Genomic DNA, 19,855 nt, shown 5'->3' with positions numbered 1-19,855 from the left:
AAGTCATCACAGACATGAATAGCAACTACTGGTGTGAACTGATTTTTTAAAATATCTGTGACACATGTAGAACCATAGATGTACAGTACGGTATGCTGTATTTAACACAGAATTATAGTCTACAGTGTTAAATACAGCAGTCTAACAACTAACCAATATACAACTAGAACCAGATTGACTTTAACAGAAGGTCATTTATTCCCAGTCTTGTTCTTTACATTTTAATCAGTCTATTTTAATAGTAGATTTAGTCAAACAAGTACTTATTACATTTCCCAGGCACTTTTCTTAGTGTCCCAATTATTAATAACACATAGATGTAATATTAAAACTGTGTAAGGCAAGAGGGCAACTGTATCTGTATTTATGTGCTTAATAATGGTCAGCCCACTAGAAACAAAATACATTGCAGAGCTGGAGAGAGTCCAGGGAAGAAGAACCAAAAAAATAACAGTATAGACCAGGGGGTATTAACTGAATTTCAGTGCAAATAAATTCAGAACTGAGACCAGGTTGTACTTCTGTAGAACATAAAAAAATAATGTTGCTGTGAGTGTGTGAAGAAAATCAAATATGATGTGGATACTGAACAACTGGAAACATTTACAACTTAATAATTCTTAAAATATTAAATTAATAATTAAAATACATGTGTTGGGTAGTCCAAATACCCTCTGATTGTCTGTATTATTTAATAAGTCCTTACTATAGTTTTTCCCATTTGTTTTACTATAATGGAGATCTAGAAAAATGACATCTCTATATTTTGTTGAGTCTTAATTTATTTTATCAAACATTTCTACACCTGTATTTAAGGCTCAGCAGTCCAAGATAAGGGCAATGACATTCTGAAGCTACCAGGATATTCAATATGAATACCACGAGACTGATATCTTTCAAGTGTAGATACATGCCATTCTGATTTTGAAACTTAGATGAAAGAAAGTTTATTTCCAAATACTGTAAGTGCAATAAAACAGTTTATTTTCAAATATTTTTTTCAATTCTAATTCAAGGGAGACTGAGATTAAAGATACTATATCTATACAATGAAACAAAGAAAATCACATTCTGATCTAATCAACAAACAACACAGACTCAGAGAACCCTTCTTGGGAAACCAATTTTAACCAAATGCTACACGTTAACCTCTCCATAATAAAATAACAGACCCATTCACAGCAGAGAATAATGGCCACTCAAGGGACACAAAGAGAGCCAAAGGACCCTTTTCCTCCATACTATATTACCCAATAGTAGTTCAGGTGGGTAGCTGCGTAAGCATGAGTAGACTGCAAAGGAACAAGTAATAGGTTTATTCCATGCTGAAAAAAAGAAGAGAGAAAACACAACGTTTCGGCCATGGAGCCTTCTTCACACCTCTTAATTGGCCTCTCTTTCTGTCCCCTGCTCCCGCCTCTCACCCCTCCTCCCTCCCAGCCTTTTTTCTCCCACTACATTACCTTTGCCTACTGCCTTGTCTCTCTCACACCTGAAGAAGGCTCCATGGCCGAAATGTTGTGTTTTCTCTCTTCTTTTTTTCAGCATGGAATAAACCTATTACTTGTTCCTATATTACCCAATATTACGTTCTGTCCAGTTCTTTTTCAATATTAAAATTAGAATTTTACTTTTGGATGCAGACAATCCCTGCAAAATATCTCACCTTTCAGAGTATCTGTTTTTAAGGGGTCGATCCATATTGTGCAATAGTTCCACCAGACAGATCATATTTACAAATATAAAATAGTGAGAAAATAATCATATTAGTCTGTGAAGTACAAAGCAATGGTGAAAAAATCAACAGTGATTTTGATTTGAAAACTGCACGTATTCTGATAGGAATCATAGTCTGAAAGTACTATAAATAATTCAAATTGTTACACTAAAAACATAATTATTCAAAAAGCCTACATTGAATGTTTAGCAAAGTAATATCTCTCTAAATAATATAAATCCAGTGAATATGTTACCATAAAATTAGAGAAAGATATTTAGCATTCAGAAATCAGAATAATGTGATCGAGTTGTTTATCGGTAACAAGTTCAAGAGACTATATTGTCCAGATAAATTAATAATTATTTATTTAAATTATTTTTATATTTGAAATTATAGTTTCCATGATAAGCAGTTTACTAATTAAAAAAGTTAATTGGTCAGACTATAGGACATACAGTAAGTGCATAATGTTAAGGAGTTCATATCATATCAGTATAAATGGCAAACATATTCTGTTCCACTTATGCTGTGCTTAGAGTTTGCATGGAAATATGTCCTAAAATGTCTTTCAGGAACAAGAGCATGTTTACTGTGAAGTAATACTATTTGGGCATGATCAGTTACTTTATTTCAGTGACTGAATACATTGAACTACACTTTTCACAACAGAAGAAAGGGCTGAGATCCAGTCTGCTGGTTTATTTCCAGCCTTACAAACTAGCATAATCAATTATTGGCAGAGTAGTTTGTGCTGCCACCCTCTTAAGTGAAGCGCCTCCTAGGCATTTACCAGCCTCTCAGAAGCCACTGGAGGAAGCAGCAGCAATCAATTCAGGCAGTGTTTTATTTATTGTTGTTTACTATAGCATCCTACCATTGTCCACCTCCAATGACCCATGCTGTGTTAACATCATTATAAAGTCAATATTGCTAATTGGAGTAGCAGACACTCACTCTTATTATAATGGGCTTGTGTTATTTCTATTGTCAGCCATCAGCAGGTAGGGTTTCTTGTCTTACCCTCCAGCCAAAGGTCCCTCACAGTCACCAGTATATCCCGTCAATTAGCATGACTGACAGCTCACAAGGCAGAGATGAAAAATAGAGGTGAAAAACCAAGGTAATGTTTCCCAACTACCTTCTGATTCTGAGTGCAGTTCACTTTTAAAAAGCCAATGTCTTGCATTAATGATTTATTTCCTTCAAATATATAAAAAAAAACTACATACAGTACTGTATGCAAAAACTTTTGGAAGCAGTTTCTGAACCAATGTGTCTAATATCACAGTTTTTTAATTCATTTGAATTCAAACTGAAAACTACACCATGATTTCTCATAAAAAGATTAAGTTTAAATAATTCCATGTAAGGTTTTCTCACATCAGGTATAAAGGCATGGAGGTTATTACTGTATAGTAGCAGCAGGATTCTTTGATCTGCAAATTCAAATAGTGCTAGCCTGTTTCGTCTTAAGTTCTGACAGTCAAATACTTACGGTTCTCACGAAAAGAATATAACTGTGCACACGGAATTATCCCAGACTGAAAATGTAAATCCACTGTATATTAGTTTTTAAAACAGGAAGTAAAACAAAATTTATTAAATCACACATTCATAGATTGCGTTTTAAAACGATCATTTCAAAGATTAATTTGAATATAGATATAAAGTATATATCTCTCAGTACAAAACAACTTTCCTTGTTACTGAATGTTGGAGGGCAGAATGTGTGGTCACATTTAATGAAATAAAGGGCTTTGCAGAAAACACCACAAGTCAGGAAATTAAATCAGAGTATATATCAGGTAGAAATTTCCCTACAAATGGTCATCATAAATCCCTTAATCATAAACCACAAAATATCTCACAATTCATATTTATTGTGTCAAAAATGAACTAATGGGTACCCTAGACTGCTGCTATTAATATTAATGCACCATCTTTAATTGTAAAGGAACAAGTAATTTTAGTAGGTTTATTCTATGCTGAAAAGCTACCCACCTGAACTATCTTTACTTGTAGCTGATATTATTATCATTTATCAGGTATTCAATTGCGAACTTAAACATTGAACAAACAGATCTTTTTAAGAATAATATAGTTTATAAGTTACATTTTATGTACTGTAACTCAAACAAATTGTTCCCAATCAGCCTTCCACTTCCTGAGTCCTCCTTTTAGTCTCTTTACAAATTGACTGAAATATTGTTACTCTTCAGTATCTGAAGAAAATCATCTGATCAAAAGTTAAGCAGCACTAAATAGTGTACAGAATGACTGAAGGAAGGCAATTAACATTTTCAAGGCTATCAACACAAATCAAAGACTACAGTCTTTGCTTCTGCACAATATTTATTATGGCAAAAGCATTATGTACTGGTCTACATAACGACTAGTCTCAGAGAGTAAAGAAATTCATAAGACTTAATGTGAGTTAGGTTGTTTTGGTCTTTGTGTTTAGTGTAGTTTGCTGACTGATGCTCTATCCAGTCACTGTTTTTCATCAGAGTCTAATTTCTCCTGGCTGCTGCTTTGCACTTGCAGGACACACAGTGTGCAAGTGGAGAGTAAAGAGGCTGAAATGTCTCGATCATTAGTAGCACCGACTGGAATGAGATCCTGCTGGCCTCACGCTCTCTTCAATACATGGTGGCAAATAGCCTGACCTTAAACAGGGAATTGTAAGGACAACAGATGTTTTTTTGTTGCTGTTATTGGACAGGCAGAGTGGAAATGGAGGATAAAATGATTGCAGATCACTTGTTCTCTCTATTAAGCCCTTGCCTTGATTGCTGATTTGCTGTGACACAGAGGTGTGAATCTGCAGGTGAAAAGGATGGGGCAACATGGTGAAACTGCATCATTAAGCATCTAAATCTGGGTCTGTTTACCTGACACAAAGAAGGGCTGTGAGTCCCTTGTGGGGGCGTGAACATGACAAGATACCATATTGCTTCTAACCTCTAAAGAGCTGAGAAGTCTGCTGGGAACCTCTGTTCCTTACACCTTAATTAGCCAGGTACTCAGAACCTGCTGCTATGCACAGCAAATACTCCAGATTAAAGATTAGAAGAATACAGGGAATATGACATATATCTGAAATATATTTTGAAACATGTTATAAGGCACAATCAGAGGTTAATTAAATGCTGAAAAACTTTAAAAAGAGAAGCAAATGATAATTAGACTGTGAAACCTTCCTCAGCTCTCTTTCATTTTACAATGTTGAAACATTTAACGTCTAACACAAAGTAAATGTATACAGTACTGCTAATTTTGTTTTTTATTGTATTGTGGCATAAATTGCTTGCTGCAGTCAATCATCCTCTGACAAATGATCATTTCTCTCCTTGGTAAAGATATTGAACTGATTTGAAATGGGAAAATGACATGTTTAAGTATTTTTCAACTTGGGACCTTTTTGATACTGTCCTAAAATTGTTTTGAAGATTAAATTCTTAAAAATAAACATTTTAATTCCACCTATTTGCAAACATTTACCAAGTTATAAACATCATAATTTGGTGGAGATGGAAAACACCCCTAAAAAACATTATCATTTTTATTCTGGTTATTGAACAAAAAACTTTAAGTTTAAGAAGAACCAGATGAAATGAATCCCATAGTATTCATGGATTATCTTCAGGAAGTCACACAGTTTTTGACTTCCTGTGCTGAATGCCAAAGACTAAGCTGAAGGCTGATGTACAATAAACATTTTTAATCTCTATCCTTTCACCAGCACACTGCTGGCCTGAAGTTCTTAAAGTAAGAACCCCATTCTCTCCCATTTCTCTGTATTCAAAATGGAATAAATTCTGCAGGTATGAAACTTTGGGATTATATTTGTTTCTCTGAAGAGATTCCTTTTTGAATCACAAAGTCCCTGTGTTGCCTATTAAAACCCATGAGGCAAGCATGTTGTGCTGGTGCACAGAACATGTCAAGACACACAGGTTACTTTTTCCAGACACTGAAAGGGTGACTGTGAACCAGAGCTCAATTAAGGAGGAAAGAAAGCAGTGGAGATCATGTTACATTGCAGGGACTTTAAACAGCTATTAAAGTGATTAAGAATTTGTGATTCACAAACTTTGGTTTATGGATTCAGGTGAGTGATACCAGAGTGTATTACAAAAATCTTAATTCCCATTTTAGTCTGCGAGTAAATATCAGTCCACACCAGGAACGCAAGTAGGCTTCCAGAAGAATATGGCCAATCTCTGTGCTGTTTTTCAGGTACTTGCACAGTTCCATTTAAAAAAGGTATATTTACCCTACAATATAATTTGCTGTTTTATCCTTCATACTATTTTTGTCATTTATGGTGAAAATCAATGCTACATAACTTAAATTGAGTTAACAACTCAATTACAGACATTTTCCATAATAGTAAATATGGCAAGAATTGGACAAATCATAAATAATTTACATCAATTTTAAATTTTTAAATGTAAATTTTAACAATTCAATATATTACTCTATTGCATGTGCTATTATATGAGTGTGCTTTTGCATATTGGTGATCGGCACTTCTTTAAGGGAATTGACACAAGAAGTATCACTTTCTGAACACTTCTGAACACCCCAGTGCATCAGGATGCTCTTTCTAGTTCCTGTCTCCATTTCTGCATCCTTGGATGGGCGACTTTAGTTTTCATTTCAGTATGCCTTTGCCAATATGACATGAAGAACTGTTCATCGTTGTATATGAAGAGTGCAATACTGTTTCTCAGCACATGCTGAAAGCTGAAGTACTTGAGTTCACAAAAGAGATGTCACATTAGCAAGCAGCATCAATGTCATGTACATAAAGACCTGGGATACCTTTCTAATTTAAAAAGAAGATTTCATTCAAGGTTTTCAAACTCTCTGCATGATTCAGTAAGTGAAAATATCATTATATGTGCACAAATAAATTATAAACTACCATTTAAATGTTTTTCTACTATATTATTAACAAGGTTAAACAAACATGTGTCACGGGTGTCTGAAAAATGGGACGAACGGTGGAGAGCAGGGGAGCAAAAAAGACCCTATGTGTAGCGGCAAGACGCGGAGAAAGGCCCAAGCTCATTAGTGCACAGTGCACATTAGAGTTCAGGAGTGCCGTATAAAAACCAATGCCCTCAGGCAGCTGACGTGGGGTGACCTGGTGCTAGGCGGGTCTCAAGACATTTGAACGTCAATGCTGAGCCAGGGCAGAGTGTAAGACCCGGAAATATATAGCACCAGAGAGAGAGAAACACCGGAAGGACAGCAAAGCACCGGAAACAAGAGACAGGACAGAGAAGGAGCGCCCTCTGCAGCCAGAGGGCGTGACAACGTGTGTATTCAGATCAGTAGTTTTATAATTACATTTGTGAAAATCCTATAGCAAGCAACATTACTTTTAGATTTTTTATTCTACATGTTTTTATGTATTCTATTAGTATGAGTACAGTAGGTAGTGACTAATCTTTTTTTCTGGCTTCAGAAATGTATATACTGTATATATAAAATACAAACCTGGGCACCCCAGTGCAAGGCCAAACTGTGACTGAACTATTACCCACTGATTCCTCTATTATACATTATATATACTGTATATATTGTGCAACTTGTAGTAGAGATAACAGTAGGTAAATTGATGGTTAGATCATGATAAATCCTAGCAGTGTCTGTGAAATAACGTTCAACACAAGCCTAGAAGTGATCACAAGCTCTAGTGTGAAATAATGCCTTCAGATGACATTAGATCCCAAACTGTGGTAAATGGGCAGCTCCAACATAAACATAAAATTACTACTTAGAATGGGGATCCTGACATATGCTTGTATTGTGGCAATACATTTTTCTTATAGGGGTTTTAAATGAGTAGTGCTACAGGGTGTAGGCTCCTCTGTGTTTTGTTATAATAATTAAGTATTTAATAGATCTACATATTTATATATAGCATAACAAGTAAAATCACCAGTTTATAAGTTAATAGGAAATTATGTGTAGGTCCTTCAGGAAAAATGGCCTCAGGGAACGTATGTACCCATTCCTGTCTTGTAAAATTAAACAGTTGCAATATTAACAGTGGCTCTTTATCTGTATATTGAAAGAATATTCAGTATGTACTGTACAGTATATTGCATATTGTTTTCTTCTAAAGTACACTGATCACTCATGGATCCTAGTAAGTTGTAGTTCAGATGTTATGGGGAATGGATTTGAGAAAGAATCCCACAATTCAATCTGCAATTGCTTAAAGAAAAAAATCAGATAACAGTAGTGAATGCAGAGGTGGTAAAACTAAACCAAGGAACATCTGCAACACTCCATAGAAACTGTGTAATGTACTGAATAATGCTTGAACACTAGCCAATCAAACTGGATAGCTTTTTTAGGACTGGACTCTACAGGGTGTGATTTGCTCATGCTTCCTTAAGCAGCATGTGTGCTTTCCTGCTTCATTACTTTCCCTGGTTCAATGGCTCTAACACAGTATTTTGACATTTTGGTTTGAGGATACTATAATAGACATTGCATTCAAAAGCAGATGATAGTTTTCCATGCACCCTGTAAAGAAGACATAAATATTGGCATATCCTATAATAACAGACATCTTTTATACATATTAAACATTTTATGATAAAATTCCATTGGAAGCTTCGCCAAACCTTTCTGAAATAGACATTTTAGCATAACTTAAGGACAAACTTTATTTTTCTTTTTTTCCTGTAAATATTAGTAATTGGGCCTGTTTTTGCTCCATCATGGCTGTTAAGGAGAAAAAAAATTGTACTATAAGACAGTGAGCAGATGCATAATGGTTGCTGCTACTCAGTGTATCATAAGGTTCCCCAAGAAGGACCTATGGGTCAAATAACTAATTAAAATTGTACTTTTTATTTTTTAATAGCTCCTTTTAGGAACTATTAGATCTCAATATGATCCTGGTCTTATTTCCATAAAGAAAAACTGAAGAAGAGGGGAGTGCAAACCAATTTGTATTTTAACTCTTGGTATTGTGCTATACAACAGTACATAACACAATCACAAAAACCCAACTGTTTCAGTAGCATGCTTATCAAATGTGCTCCAGTAAAATAAGCCCAAATAACGCACAGAGAGCTTACATTTACATAAGTACACCGCTTACAAGGAAATAAGCACTACACTACTGAGCCCTTAGCCACTGAAGTAACCAAATTTGCTCAAAAACAAGAATTATTTATTTGTATTGTCCCTTAACTGATGCTAGCTGTGAGACCTGTGAAATATTTCTGTTTTCAAGAATAAGTTCATGAAAACACATCAGGAAATGAGATGTGCTCTGTGGTGTTGTTAAATGAGAAATGCCTTTTTACTCTTGCTCTGAAAATGACTCACAAACTTCTGATGAAGAACTGTGATGGGGGCAGGTTTGGCCAAGAAACACTATGAAAAGCCAACAGTAATCAATATTCTGCACCTCAAATGTTATAATTAAAATGTGTACTTTTCTTAACTGCATATTTACTAATGTTTCAATGCTTAAAATCCATAAAGCTTAAATCCTCTCATCTATCTTCTAACCTCTATCCTCTATTGATATAGAGGGTGGCTGGTCAGTGCCTAACTGAGCAACAACGGGTGCAAGTCGGGATACACCATTGACAGGCTGCCAGCCCATCACAGAAGAGACACAGACATGCACACACTCACACTAGAGACGCTTTTTCCCAGAAGCCAATAAACCTATCATTATGTCTTGAACTGTGGAAGGAAAGTGGAGACCCACAGGAACACGGTACAACCATACAAACTCCACACAGATATCACTCCAGGCATTGAACCCAGGGTCCCAGCACTGTGAGGCAAAATGATAACCATTGCACCATGCAGTATAAAGCTAAAATAATTTATAAAATTATACCAGCTTTTAAGTAATCAGATGCATGCTCTACATAAGAACAGTAGAGTATATCTGACAATGCTACAGTTTGTTTTAACACCTCTATAATTCACCCAGATTATTCATTAGAAGCCAAAGTCAATATTGCTGAGTTTAAACTGTCAGTAGATGACAGCTCTAGAGAAAGGCTTTGTGTTTTAGAGGTAAATTGTTCTAGCAAAGGGTCAATGAAGTGGAAAAAAAAGACTGAACCCCATAGGCCAAACACCAGCGTCTCAGACATGTCGTTATGTTTTACAAGACAAGCTTTAAGGGAATAGTGTACTGCATGTTGTAGAAGCCCACCATTTTGTAAGGCAGAAAAACATTTTGTTTAGTAGCCCTTCCTCAAGTACTGCTCTTTAGTATCAAACCAAATATGAACAGGCTTTAGAAAACATTTTTTTAACCTGGCAAGAACACCTGTGAAGCTGTTTCTGCCATTACAATTGCAATTATAAAATATAACTATATTTTGAAAGGTCTTATTATAATTATTCAGCAGGCCATTCTTAGATGCCATTACTAAAATTGATTTTCTCTGTGGACTTCCATGAGTGCATTATTTGATTTTCAACTGTATGTTTTATTCAATTAATCAAAAGACACAATCAATTTCATTGCAGGAAAAAAATTATCAACAAATGATTCCCTGTAACAATGAAATTGTATGCTACACACGATACAGTTTGAGTTAAGCCGTATGGTACAGTGCTGAGATATTGTTTGCACTCTTCTACATTTATGTCTTGATTCAGGAGAACAATATTGTGCTCGATTGCAAATTAGTCTCTGAATTCTTTGCTGACCTTAAGTATTCTCTGTCTCTCTAGAAAAACTGTACTTAAATAGTTATATAATCTACATATTTTCTTTTTGAGCCAATACCCGGTTTTGGGAATAAGGTGTGTGAGGTATGATAGCAGGTTTGTTTTTCTTTGCCATTTCATTATTCTGTACTGGTTTGTATATCATTATTTTGATTATTGCTCCTCCCCCAGATAAAAAATTTGACCACATAAAAGGCATTATATGGATGGCATCGTGGTATTACGCGGGGGCGTGTCCAGTGTGGAGGCAGAGCCCTGGCAGAAGGGCGACGCCTCGACCTTCGTAATCCCAGCTGTTTTGGCTTACAGCTGCAGAGCCCCAGTTAGGCAGGTCCTATAAAGGAACACAGGACACCCTCCGACAAGCAGGGCCACCCCCGGGAGGTGGCAGTTTACACCGACTGTCCCACAGGGCATTGTAACCGTGTAAGGTTTTCTTTTTCTTATACATACACACACATTTTTGATATGCACTCTGTTCTTGTTTTTTTATTCCCATACATGCCCTGCTCACCAGACTGGACCCTGCTAAATAGGGTAAGTCTAGTCTGGTCACCGCTGTGCTAGCGGCTGTTTTTTCCCAGGCTGGACCCCGTTAAATAGGGTAAGCCCAGCCTGATGGTAACGCAGCACAGCAGTACTCTTTCTTTTTGCCTTTTTGTTAGTTTTTTCACTCTTTTTGTATTATTTTTGTCCTTGCTGACCTCACACCGGTGCTTCCGTCCCCTCACTCGGGGCGTTGACTTTTTACCTCCCACTACACACTGTCACAGCATTCATCAAACATTTATGATCACTCTAGTATTTCTCACTGGGTTTCTGTGAAATATTTGAATTTCTGTTGGATATTCCTGAGAATGTGTTTTTTATTCACTATGGCAACAGGAATGCCAACTCCCCTATCTTTGCATGCCAGACTATATCTATTGATCTTCTGTTCTTCCTCCAGGTCATAAAACTGTTGCTCTTGCACAGTTCTCCTGCATTCCAAAGAGACACTAATGACTTGTACAGAACCTCAAGAGAAAAAAAGGGTATTTCCATTTCCTCTATGAAACTGTAAATTGTTCTATAACACAAACCCAGCTAAAAGCACTTTAAGCTTGCCTGCTTGAGAATTAGTTTTCTGTACACTGCTAACTTACCTTCAGGGAGAAACAAGCTCCGTGGTTTAAGACTTTGATTTAAAAGCTCAGATATTATACAAGACACTTCCTGCAGTGCTCAGAGACAAAATCAGGAAGCCTGTAATGAGACACCCATTCTGCATGTCACAACAAACCACATACAAGGTTCTAATTCTGTAGCCATTATCACTTTCTCTGAAGATCACCAATCCAGATAGCCTTAGATATTGTCTGGGAATGCTGCTTTGCTCCAGTTAATCTCTACAAGCTGTTTGCCTTATTCTGCACTGAATGCAGTTTTGTTAGTTCCATGTTAGGTTATTATCTCTTGTTACCATGCGAGTTATCTCAGTATCATAAAGTCTTTTTTTTTTTCAGCAGACTGAAATCTTGAGCACTATAGCAATATACTGAGAAAAAAAACATTTGTTTTTTTTTAATTGCATGCATTTAATATTTTGTGCTTAAAGGTAACTTCATTGGTGAATAATCCAACTAAATCAGTCCACATGACAAGGTTTTAGCTTGGCATGAAATACAGTTTTACCCCCACTGAGCTGAAAAAAGATGATTAACTGTATTCCCATTTCTTTGGAAACTTTTTTTTTTCGCTCATTCTTTATCTTGATGACTTTGGAACGTCCACAAAATGAGTAAAATGTAATTGCTACCAATTTGTATAGAGGATTATGGTGTTCCTGCAGAACATTTTGTGTTTGAAATGTTCCACTTCAAGTATTTCAGATGCTATGTGCCTGTCACAGTTATCTACATCAAATAAATTGCTTTAAATGCTTAATTTAATCTCTACACATTTGTTACTTTAAAATTGATTAGACTATAAAAATACAAATTGAAAAAAATTGTCTACACCTTACATGAATCTATGTTTTCCACAGTAACATATTATTACTCTAATCAGTATGATATGGTTCTGTGTAAAGCAAATCACAAGGAGAAGCATGGGCAGTGAGAGATTTTGAGAGATCTTCATGGACCAAGACACCTTACCACATTGCACCTGTTGAAGAACTGGTGTAAGGATACTGCTGGTGAATGAGCTAGCAGGAACCTCACAAGCTCATTTGTAATGTTTTCTCATTGTTCATACTGTAATGAATCCGGGTTTTGATACGGAATAGAGCAGGCATGGGAATCAGGGCATAAGGTTGAAGACATTTATTAACTTGAACTTGAACTTGAACCGGGAAAGGTACAGACACAAGGACAGGGGTTACAGCGCTACACCTTCACTGACACAGAGACATGAAGGGAAGGGGCTGTCTCCCAGCCTCCACCCTACTATATACAGTCCTGTAGTCCCGCCCCCAGGCGCTGTACTCAGCCCACCTTCCATGCGCATGTTAAAGCACCCCGAGTGGCACTACAATACACTCTGAGTTCTTCTAATGGAAAGTGTTTATAAAGTTGTCATATTCTCTGTGTTAAAATCCTGATTGTTCATTTTCTTCAGATACTGTATACAAGGAGGCTTCCTAAGAGTTTTCCGCTGTGGAGAATGTGTTGAATTATCCACAGCTGCCTTTGTCACAGAGTGTAACACATTGTTTATGTCTGCTTTACTGTTACCATAGTGTAGTTAGACTTTGCTTTTTCCTAAACATGGGTTGTCTTATCCATGTCCTGTGGGACTCATGTGTCTGCAGGTTATAATTCCGGTTCAGCTATTAACAAACAATTTACTAACTTCTCCCAGCTCTTCATATGCTGGTGCTTTGAAACCCTGCAGACAAAATGATCTTCCACATTTTATGCCTGTGTAATAAAATGTATTATCTTTATGAATTCTTGAGGCTCCTTCATCTCAGCTGTGTGCTGAAGCCCTAAAACTCTCTGTTGAACTGGCAAATATTAAAGAATTAATTGCCACCTACCTACTGTACTTCACTGGCCTTGGTCCTGATTGTCCAAAATACATAAAAGGTTCTACTGTTGAGGGTGATCTTGCATCTCTGCTGCAGAGAATCCCTATTAGTACACTGTTTGGTACATTATTTGCAGTTGTTAGGTGGTTATTTATTGTTCCGATTTAATATTTTAATAGTTATTCAAATAAACACCACATTTTTTTACTTTTATGTGGAGTGCATATAAATACAAAATATCAAACATTAATATAACAAAAGTGAAGGTAGATGTACTGTACTTGTTGCATTTGAGAAACTACATTACTGACTTCAGAGTTTTATCTTCAAAGTTTTATCCGTCATTAACCAGCCTTTTTACCATATTCAAAAAAGCCCAGACCATAAAATAAAGACTAACACCCTACGGATAATGAAATAATGGAATATGAAGGGTCTCAATTGTGACCGAGATGACTTTATAAAGCTAACACATAAATAATAGTCACCTGCTGTAAAAGCAACCTTTGAAAAAATGTCATGGTTTAATAACACCTTCCTTCCAAAACATATTCCTGTATCCGAAGAGAAACCAAAGTTTGCTCACTGTCACCTTGAGATGAGGGATCAGTTTTTTTTTCAAATTGACTTGGGTTTATTGATCATGATTTTCCCATGAAACCTTTCACATTTAAAAATGTTAAAATAAACACTCAATAAAGCTTGCTGTCAAGAAAGAAAGTGAATTTGATTTGAAGGAAATTTCATTCTGATAGACAAGTCTCACTTGATTTATTAAACATATTGGAACCTTACACTTCACATTAAATGAAATCACATTTTTGCCTTTCTTTATGACATTAATGAATCAACCTGGAAAAGCTGTTTGATTGACATGAAATACTGAAAACGAAGGGACACAACTACAGCATGAGTTAATGCATTTTCACATTTGATGAGATATTTATGATTTGCACTTTTTTATTTTGCAATGCTGTGGTTGGATAGCACTAAAAGTAATATAAGGAATTTTCCACCACTTATTCTATTCTAATTTTCTTCTGTATAAGTACATTCATATTACTGTTTAGTTCTGCATCTTGGAATCCTAGTAAATATATACCAATGTATTCGTCCTACTCCAAACACAAGTCGTGCCTGCAACAGTCAGTATTATAACTGAGCCATCTGTGCCTTTCTAGTTTTTTAGGATTCCCAATTGTTTCATCTGGAGACTTGCATATTCTAAATTTAAGTTTAAAAACATAGATACACTTTACTATATTCAGTGAAAAATGGTTGTGAAACACACAATGAAATCAAATTAATCATAGTGTAACTCCCTCGCCTGGTGGTGAGGAGGAAGCGCCCCTAGTCACTTTTAGTACCGCTGGGCATGCTGGGAGTGGTTGCCGGGGAGAGATCTCTCTTTAGCTCACTGGACTGGGTCCCTGTTGAGTGACGCGGGAGTCCCAGGTTCGAGCCCCCGAAGGTGCAGGGCCGACCTAATGCGGCAAGGGCGCCTGCCTGATCCCCTGTTGCGTTACATTGGTGTCAGCAGCGGGATGGGATAGCCCTTCACCGGGGATGGTGAGTTAAGCAGGGGAGAGTGTAACGCATACGGCCATCAGGGTGTGTAAGAGCCAGCTTACCAGAGTGGTGACGTCGCCGCCCTTCCCTGTGATAGCAGGACTACAGCTACTGGGCTGTACAGAGATCTCTCTTTGGCTCACTGGGCTGGGTCTCTGTTGAGTGATGCAGGAGTCCTGGGTTCGAGCCCCCGACGGTGGGGGGCCGACCTAATGAGGCAAAGGCGCCCGCCTGAACCCCCGTTGCATTACAATATTATTCCTCCAGACAATGCTTTTGATACAGCAAAATAAGAGGTTAACACTTCCTTCAATATTTATATATAACGGCATAAAAAGTAGTGTTACCTCTAAAAAATAATAAACATTAAGAATACTATACTGTGCAGGTCTATATATTTTACTATGTTACTCAACAAACCTATAGAACTGAGGTAAAAACAAGCATTACAGTACTTTCACTCCCATTTTCTTAGATAACTCACAAGAAGCCCCAACTAAACCTCGTCATTGAAGTATTGCGAATAGATAATGATGAATCAGCTTGTGCCTATGAAACTTGTGGTAATTAAAGAGAGAGCGTATTTTTGTACTTTTCATCTCAAGTAAAAACTTAGCGCTGGGCTGATCGAGCGATTCTTTTTTTTGGCGATTAATGAGAAGGTTCTGAGAACAAGCAAAAATAGGGAAACCAGATAAAAGAGGGAAAATATATTTTAAAATTATTTCAGTTTTACAGACAAAACGCTGTAATAATTCCATCTTGCAATTCGCGCACATGAAAAATGAGAGCGACATGTAAAATTTGTAATAATAATGACCGTACTAGTTTGTGGTTGTGTGTTCACTGTACTAATCAGGTCACCATTTTCTCAGCAGTCAGCCGTAAACTTGACAGTTTGCCCTGGGGACCAAAAATATGAGCATATTAATTAGCTTGATTTTAAAATGACCACATAAAGCAGCTAGTGAATTTTGTGCGCTGTACTGTAGTGTTAGCTGACAACAACCGAGTAAATGACTAGAGGGTTATTGCTGTATTTCTGGGCTCAAACGGGGCTAAAAGCATAAGGAGAAAGAGCATGTGGTGGAGCGTTCCGTGCACAGAACCTGCCCTAGTGATGAATGGTCTTTGATTCAATTCCCACTTTCTCAGATCTATGTGTAGCGCTCTACCCCCACCTGCCGTCCTTTATTAAGAACAAGACAAGACATTTGTCCTTCTCCCTCTCTTTTTCTCACACTGGCTTTGAGGTTTTTGCAGCCGCTAGCACAGATGAGCAACTTTCAGGTTGCAGGCTTTGGAAGGCAAATAATGTCTTCATTGAATCTGCTAGCTTTTCCGAGGAACGCGTCTGCGTGGGACAGTGGCTGCAAGTCTGCGAATTTATCAGTTTGTCTTAATACCAGTCAACCTCCCTATCCATCTGTTTGATTTCAAAATGAATTATTCTTCTTAAAGGGAATCCCAAATTGTATTTTACCTTTGAATTAATCTGGTACTGATGTAATGAATCAAACAGTAGCACCCCCCAATGTGTTATTGAAATAACATATCACTGCCCATTGTCAATATATTAATTTAAAGCTAAATCTACCGCGTACAAGCCCAGAGAAGAGACCTAAACTGAGCAGTGACACTAAAAACTACACATAAGTTACCTTACCAAATAAATGTGAAGTGTGAACACTGGGTTTACGGTTTGGGTGCGCTGATGTCTGCTAGAAAGAACCGTTGTTTCGCTTATTCTGTAGCACTCTAGACATCAAATCTCAAAACATCTGTTCAACTCCTTTCTATCCCCACAATATTGGTATGATAAACTCACTTATGCTCTGTGAAACATATACTGGTTGCACACATTCCATCGACATTGTGCCAGTTTACAACTTGCAAGATATTAATCGAAACCCAAGATTCCAGGATTCTCTTCCTGCTCAAGAATCGCACTTTTGGGTAAACAGCACTATAGGATGAAAAAGAGATCAGAACGCACGCCTGTCCACGAACCCTATTTGATTGCCAATTCCTTCAAAACAATACCCTTATTTTTATTTTTTTCCATTAGGACGTGCTCCAACTACAAAACACTGCAGTCTTAATCCGCCTCTCTCACTCTCCCTCTTTAGCTAGTTCATCTTAACAACACATCGCACTTTGAACCAAGACTGATTTTTTTTTAAACTGGGGAATTAAAAAAAAGGCAGTTAGCAACTTATTCCCCATCTTGCCAGGTAATATTCTGTCCTACCTTGACTGCCGGAGACGAGCAATCCGAGGAAACTGATCAGGGTGAGAATCATTTTCAGCAGGTTTGGCTGATGGACAGCTTCCTGTTAGTAGCGAGTTGTGTGTACTGTACAAGAAACCGAGACACTCGCTCTTCTGTTTCTCTCTCCCCCTCTCTCGCTTGTTCGCCCGCTGCCTACCACAGAGATGAATCAGAGTGAAGCGCAAGCAGTCTCAATGCAGCACTATATTCATAAAGCGCTTAGGCAACCAAGTCTGCATCCGCAGCCCCATATCATTCTTAAACCAATATCCATCCGCAAAATAAAGAAAAATATAACTAGTGCTGAACAGGAAAACTGGCCCAAGATGGTTTAAAGGAGGAGCATTATACCCGTCTTTCTCATTAGCATTCTATATCTAAGCGGAATGAAAAATTGAGATTCTGTAATGTGTGGTGATGATTATCCTGTATTTCATTCTGTGTTTAAGCTTGTGCTGTAAGAGTTAAGTGTAACTAAAGGTTTTGGCAATTGTGTATACATTAATGAATAGCACCTGCAAAGATAAACTAGGACGGGGGATTACGTACTGTATGTCCAACCAGAGGTCCCATGGAACTGTCCTCAACTGCTTTACCACAGAAAAAAAGTATGTTGACCATGACTCCAGGTCAGCAGCTTCTGAGGAAATCTCAGAAGAGCCAGTACTGCACTGCATGTTGCATGTAAATAAAACGTCAATATTGTTGTGAATGATCTGCTCTTCTGTACCCATTGGTAATGGTATAGCATACACACCTGTTGAATGTGATGAAAAAAAAAGGAATATTTCTAAGCAAAATCTTGCCCAATAAATTATGGAGTGTTTTTTTCCTGGCCTCACAAAGCACAAATGTAATGTATTGCCTTCACATTCTCCAAGGGGAGGCATACATTTCATTACACACAAAACAGGGCTCAGTGATCTGGCTTCTAACAGGCCATTCATTCAGAACTTCCCTAATATTTATAAAACTTGATTTGAAAGGATTTCAGTTATTTCAGTTTCCCTTTTAACAGACCCTACAATATGCTTTTCTATTAAGAGAAATGAAGAGTTCTATGTAAAACAATATGAAATGCATCAGGGATTTAAATAAAATAAAACTTGTACTGTATGTACAAACGGCTATTTAAAGAAAACTCCATTCTTAAAAAAATGAATAACAGGTATAAAGGATAATAAAATGTTCATTCGGATGTACATTAGTGATGTAAAAAGGTTATTTTATTAAATGTCTTTTCCTATGGCTGGTGTTTGCCTTGTTGTAACATAGGTCCACGTATACATGCACATGTTAATAAAAATGTGGTCTTCCTGTACAGGATTAGCACCCATTCTCTGCTTCATTTTGATGAGGTGGAGAGAGAAAGCCTTGCACTCACCAAGATGCCTCTCTGTACTTGGTTCGAATGGCTCACAAAGGGAAGGATTTACTCCCACCCCATGACCTGCTTGATTTCCTTACTCTTAAATTAAGCCCACAGAGAAAGAAATGAGGTTTTATATTAGAGGTGAACAGGCCAACCAGAGGAAAACTATCACAGTTACTTAAACCTCTCTGTGCTAATTTCTTTTAGCCAGGGAGATGAATGTGTCTGGAATCAATGAGTTTGACAAGCTTACAATACTCATCAAAATTAATAACTTCAATTTCGCCACCTGAGAAAGTAAAAGGTACAGTCAGAGAAGATGGAGGAATAACTTCTAAAAGGCTTGCCAGTGTAATATCAAAATTCATGTCATTTTTCATTAAATTGTTAAATAAGAAAGGTTGTTTAAAAATGGCATACACAAAATGCTAATATCTTTTAACCACATTAGAATACAATTACCCACTTAAAGTATATAGACAAATGCCTATAGTTGAGCACTTATGTATGTAAAAAAGTTTAAACAAACATACAACAGATCATTTAGTTTTAATGTAGGTACAAAAATGTAAGAATATTCTCACAGCTGCGTGAACTGGAGCAGCTAGAGATATACAGTGGTGTGAAAAAGTGTTTGCCCCCTTCCTGATTTCTTATTTTTTGCATGTTTGTCACACTGAAATGTTTCAGATCATCAAACAAACTGAAACATTAGACTAAGATAACACAAGTAAACACAAAATGCAGTTTTTAAATGAAGGTTTTTATTATTAAGGGAAAAACAAAATCCAAACCTACATGGCCCTGTGTGAAAAAGTGATTGCCCCCTAAACCTAATAACTGGTTGGGCCACCCTTAGCAGCAACAACTGCAATCAAGCGTTTGCGATGGCAATGAGTCTTTTACAGCGCTGTGGAGGAATTTTGGCCCACTCATCTTTGCAGAATTGTTGTAATTCAGCCACATTGGAGGGTTTTCGAGCCTTAACCACTTTTTTAAGGTCATGCCACAACATCTCAATCGGATTCAGGTCAGGACCTTGACTAAGCAACTCCAAAGTCTTAATTTTGTTTTTCTTAAGCCATTCAGAGGTGGACTTGCTGGTGTGTTTTGGATCATTGTCCTGCTGCAGAACCCAAGTGCGCTTTAGCTTGAGGTAATGAACAGATGGCCGGA

At 37.1% G+C, this 19,855-nt stretch overlaps 1 protein-coding gene across 7 annotated transcripts in view; it reads right to left on the bottom strand.

Moving 5' to 3' along the window:
- The window catches only part of LOC102686692 (neural cell adhesion molecule 2), a 791,770-nt gene extending 774,279 nt beyond the window's left edge, over positions 1–17,491 (bottom strand). For 5 of the 7 annotated variants that reach the window (XM_015361843.2, XM_015361842.2, XM_069197480.1 and 2 more), the window contains exon 1: positions 17,287–17,490. In XM_015361843.2, coding sequence (XP_015217329.2) covers positions 17,287–17,338 — 52 coding nt within the window. In that variant the 5' untranslated portion in view covers positions 17,339–17,490. Of the gene's footprint in view, positions 1–17,286 lie in introns of all 7 variants that reach the window. The other 2 variants (XM_015361840.2, XM_015361841.2) reach the window with 1 other exon arrangement.
- Between the last annotated feature and the right edge of the window lie 2,364 nt (positions 17,492–19,855).

Source organism: Lepisosteus oculatus, chromosome 13 (genome assembly GCF_040954835.1).
Source record: "Lepisosteus oculatus isolate fLepOcu1 chromosome 13, fLepOcu1.hap2, whole genome shotgun sequence".
In the NCBI taxonomy this organism is placed as follows: Eukaryota; Metazoa; Chordata; class Actinopteri; order Semionotiformes; family Lepisosteidae; genus Lepisosteus; species Lepisosteus oculatus.
This window is presented reverse-complemented; position numbering and strand designations above follow the sequence as displayed.